Here is a 4,337-nt window from a genome sequence, read left to right as displayed (position 1 = left end):
CGGTCAAGTCCAACAACTCATAGGGTCAAGTCCCACCAACTTCCTAGGGTCAAGTCCCATACCCTTCAGTCAACAACTCATGGGTTCAAGTCTCTACCAATCTAAGGGTTCAACGTCCCACCCAACTCCTCAGGAGTCAAGTCCCACCAACCTCCTAGGGTCAAGTCCACCAAACTCATAGGGTCAAGTCCCACCAACTCCTAGCTGGTTCAAAGTCCCAGCCAACTCCTAGGGTCAAGTCCAACCTGTCAGATCCACCAACTCCTAGGGTCAAGTCCCCACCAACTCCTAGGTCCAGTCCCACATTCAAAGTTTCCCACCAACTCCTAGGTCAAGTCCCACCCACACTCTAGGGTCAATTCCCTACCAACTCCTAGTGTCAAGTCCCACCAACTTCCTAGGGTCAAGTCCCAACCAACTCCTAGGGTCAAGTCCCACCAAAACTCCTTTAGGGTCAAGTCCCACCACTCTATAGTTTCCTAGGCGGTCAAGTCCCACCAACTCCTAGGGTCCAATGTACCACAATTCCTAGGGTTCAAGTCCCACCAACTCATTAGGCGTCAAGTCCCATCAACTCCTAGGGTGTCAAGTCCGCACCAACTCCTTAGGCGTCTCAAGTTCCCACCAACTCCTAGGTCAAGTCCCACAACTCTAGGGTCAAGTCCCACCAACGTCCTAGGGTCAAGTCCCACCAACTCCTAGGGTCAAGTTCCCACCAAGTACTTCCTAGGGTCAAGTCCCACCAAACTCCTAGGTCAAGCCCCATCCGGCACCCACCAATTCTAGTAATCAATCTGGGTCAATGTACCACCCAATTCCTAGGGTCATAGTCCACCAACTCATAGGGTCAAGTTCCCACCAACTCTAGCGTCAAGTCCACCAACTCCTAGGGTCAAGTCCCACCAACTCTAGGTCAAGTCCACCAACTCCTAGGGTCAAGTCCCACCAACTCCTAGGGTCAAGTCCCACCAAGCCTCCTCAGGGTCAAGTCCCACCAACTCATAGGGTCAAGTCCCACCAACTCATAGGGTCAAGTCCCACTCATTCCTTTAGGAGGTCAAGTCCCACCAACTCATAGGGTCAAGTCCACCAACTCATAGGTCAAGTTACCACCAACTCATAGGGTCAAGTACCACCGACTCATAGGGTCAAGTCCCACCGACTCAGGTCAGTTCCCACACTCAGGTTAAGTCACGCTTGGTTAAGTCTCGACCCAAGGGTCTGTCCAACTCAGGTTAGTCCAACTAGGTTATTCCACCAATGCATAGTTTAAATGACTACATACTTAGCCCACCAACTCCAATAGGTTTTAAGCCCCTCTCGTTTACAGACCAACTAATAGGTTTAGTCCGCACTCTTACGTTTAAGTCCCACCAACTCATAGGTTTTAAGTCCCACCTGTTGTGTTCAGTTATATGGAGACCAGTGGAGGTTCTGTGTGTGTGGGCTCATCCTCTTCAGTGGTCAGTGGAGGCTTTGAGTCCAGAGCATCCCTCTTCCTTAGGCTCTCTCCTGCTCCTCCTCTCCCAAGCAGACTAGTCAACTAACTAGCTACATACACCAAACCAATATAGCCTATTTAGAGAGTGACCAGGTACAGGTAATTAAATGGCTGCAATAGTGTGTCACATCAATCCAGTATTGTAATTGCAAATCCAATTCATTTGGCATTTTCAGAATTGGTCACTGGGATCTAGATTCGCTAGCTAGTTAACCATAAAAAGGACAGCTGGTTGCACAGTCGACGGTTTATTTCAATGCTCGGACTCTGCGCGGGCATTGTCTAATAAAGTCCGTTTGTGATTGTTTTGATTGATTGCAGGCAGTAGAGTCTCCTAGCTACCCAAACATGTATCATCATCCTGGTCTTGGTCATAAACACGTTCTTTTTAAAGCGCCCATGTTGATTAAAATGTCTGTTTAGCAAGCTAGCTATCGTTTAGCTTATTTGGCTAGCCTAGCTAGTAAGGAGAATATCTAGTTGAGTCAGACACATATCTCATTGATTTAGGAATAGTCTACCTCTTTACATCAGCCCTCTCTTAGTCTGACTGTGTCTACGCACAGCGTTGTGGGTGGGGGACAAGGGCATTGGAAAGTTCAAAACCGAGTCTATCAAATTCGTCGTCTTCGGCCCAGACTTCTGCTCGCCTCGTTCTCGAGACGTAAACCAACAAACGCGATTTTTCCTTTCAGTCCGGTTATGAAAAATTATTTGATCCTCGGAGGACGCCGTTCGAGGCAATTTTAACTTCTGGTACTAATATTTTTCACCACAGAGAGCGCAATTTCCCACATCTTCTCCAGGAAGTGACGCCAGTTGCCTGGATTTCGCACCCTAAGAACTATACAGGAATGAACCTGGTGTGGATGTGATAGAGGGATAACGATTTTGATCTCTCTCTTTGACTTGACCCTAGGAGTTGTTGGGACTTGACCCTAGGAGTTGTTGGGACTTGACCCTAGGAGTTGGTGGGACTTGACCCTATGAGTTGTTGGGACTTGACCCTATACGTTTCAAAATGATTTGTGATGAGAAAGAATAATACAGTCCAGATATCAGGAGACCAGATCAATGTAAATGAGCATAATCACATGCATGTGAAGTATTGTATTGTGTTCCAGGAGCCCAGTGAACCTGAAGAGAATGAGACGAAGCCACAGTCCTCAGAGCTCCTTGTTATCAACAGCCTAGCTCCTCTAGACAGCTGGGCACCAGTCCACACTGAAATCAAACCTGAGGAACTGACAAAGACAGAAATGCTGATACTGTCACAGACAGAGAATCAGGCAGCGATACAGACACAGACATTATCACAGACAGATGAGTTTATCATACTTGATCAGAATGGACAGCCCCTACAATGTGAACGCATGGTGAGTAGAGGGGGGGGGTTCACAAGAGCATAGAAACAGGTCCAGGCAGCTGTCACATGGTATCCTGGTGATCCCAGATCTGTTTATGCTGAATAGCCAACTTGTTATCGCCCGATTGGCTAGTCAGCACAAACAGATCTGTTCAGCATCAGGCTAGACTAGTCAATTCGTTTTTTTTTGTTCCATGCTTCTTAAACACAGCCTATGAACTGTTGAGTTTAGGGTCTTCGTGTAATCTAAACATCTTTGTTCCTCTAGGTGCTAGTGACCAGTCAGTCAGACAATGGAGAGATGTATGTTATCCCATCTAATCAGCTAGGAGGGGCTCAGGTGTTACTTCCTAGAGGACACCTACTTGACATCATAGACCCTACAGGTATTGTTAACCTGAAACTCACCTGCTTCTACAGATACCCTATTCCCTATTATAGTGCACTACTTTAGACCAGAGCTGGCCTACAAAATGACTTCAGGTCAGACTGATGTATGGAGCGATCGACTGAGCAGCAGAGTTCAATTCAGGATGAGTCGTCAGGCAAACAGGATGAGTCGTCAGGCAAGCAGGATGAGTCGTCAGGCAAGCAGGATGAGTCGTCAGGCAAGCAGGATGAGTCGTCAGGCAAGCAGGATGAGGCAAGCAGGATGAGGCAAGCAGGATGAGTCGTCAGGCAAGCAGGATGAGTCGTCAGGCAAGCAGAAGTCAGCATTTCTGACGTTCCGTCTGGAAATATATTAGTTATTATATTATATTTCATGTTTAGACAATGTCAAGGAATTTTAACATAAATTGATCAAATTCCCTGTACAGTGTTTGGTGTTACAAAATTGAATATAACACCATCTCTATCAGAGGAGGCTGGTGAGGGGAGGACGGCTCATAATAATGTCTGGAACGGCGCAAACGGAACGGCATCGACCACCTGGAAACCATGTGATTTGATGTATTTGATACCATTCCACCGATTCCGCTCCAGTCATTACCACGAGCCAGTCCTCCCAAATTGAAGGTGCCACCAGCCTCCTGTGCTCTCTATAGTTTGGTGTATGAAGTTGAGATTGTCTGATCTGTTTAGGATCCTGCGGGGAGGAAGAGCTTCACTCCATCACGTTAACGGCTGTTACGGATGACAGTGGCGGTTTGACTACAGTCACATCGGCTGTTACGGATGACAGCGGCGGTTTGACTACAGTCACATCGGCTGTTACGTATTCAGATTATAATGGTTTCTCAGGCCATATTCAGAGTTATAATGGTTTCTCGACATATTCAGAGTATAAATGGTTTCTCGGACCATATTCAGAGTTATAATGGTTTCTCAGACCATATTCAGAGTTATATGGTTTCTCAGGCCATATTCAGAGTTAAATGGTTCTCAGCCATATTCAGAGTTATAATGGTTTCTCAACCATATTCAGAGTTATAATGGTTCTCAGACCATATTCAGAGTAATAATGGTTCT

General features: G+C 46.6%; 1 protein-coding gene across 1 annotated transcript in view; it reads left to right on the top strand.

The window, feature by feature from the left end:
• The window catches only part of carf (calcium responsive transcription factor), a 30,476-nt gene that overhangs the window by 6,530 nt on the left and 19,609 nt on the right, over positions 1-4,337 (top strand). Inside the window, exons 3-5 of the mRNA XM_070439594.1 lie at positions 2,608-2,877; positions 3,136-3,253; positions 3,951-4,083. Coding sequence (XP_070295695.1) covers positions 2,608-2,877; positions 3,136-3,253; positions 3,951-4,083 — 521 coding nt within the window. The remainder of the gene's footprint in view (positions 1-2,607; positions 2,878-3,135; positions 3,254-3,950; positions 4,084-4,337) is intronic.

This window comes from Salvelinus sp. IW2-2015, unplaced genomic scaffold, assembly GCF_002910315.2.
Source record: "Salvelinus sp. IW2-2015 unplaced genomic scaffold, ASM291031v2 Un_scaffold1795, whole genome shotgun sequence".
Classification (NCBI taxonomy): Eukaryota; Metazoa; Chordata; class Actinopteri; order Salmoniformes; family Salmonidae; genus Salvelinus; species Salvelinus sp. IW2-2015.
Note: the sequence above shows the minus strand (reverse complement) of the source record. Positions and strands in the feature narration are given on the sequence as shown.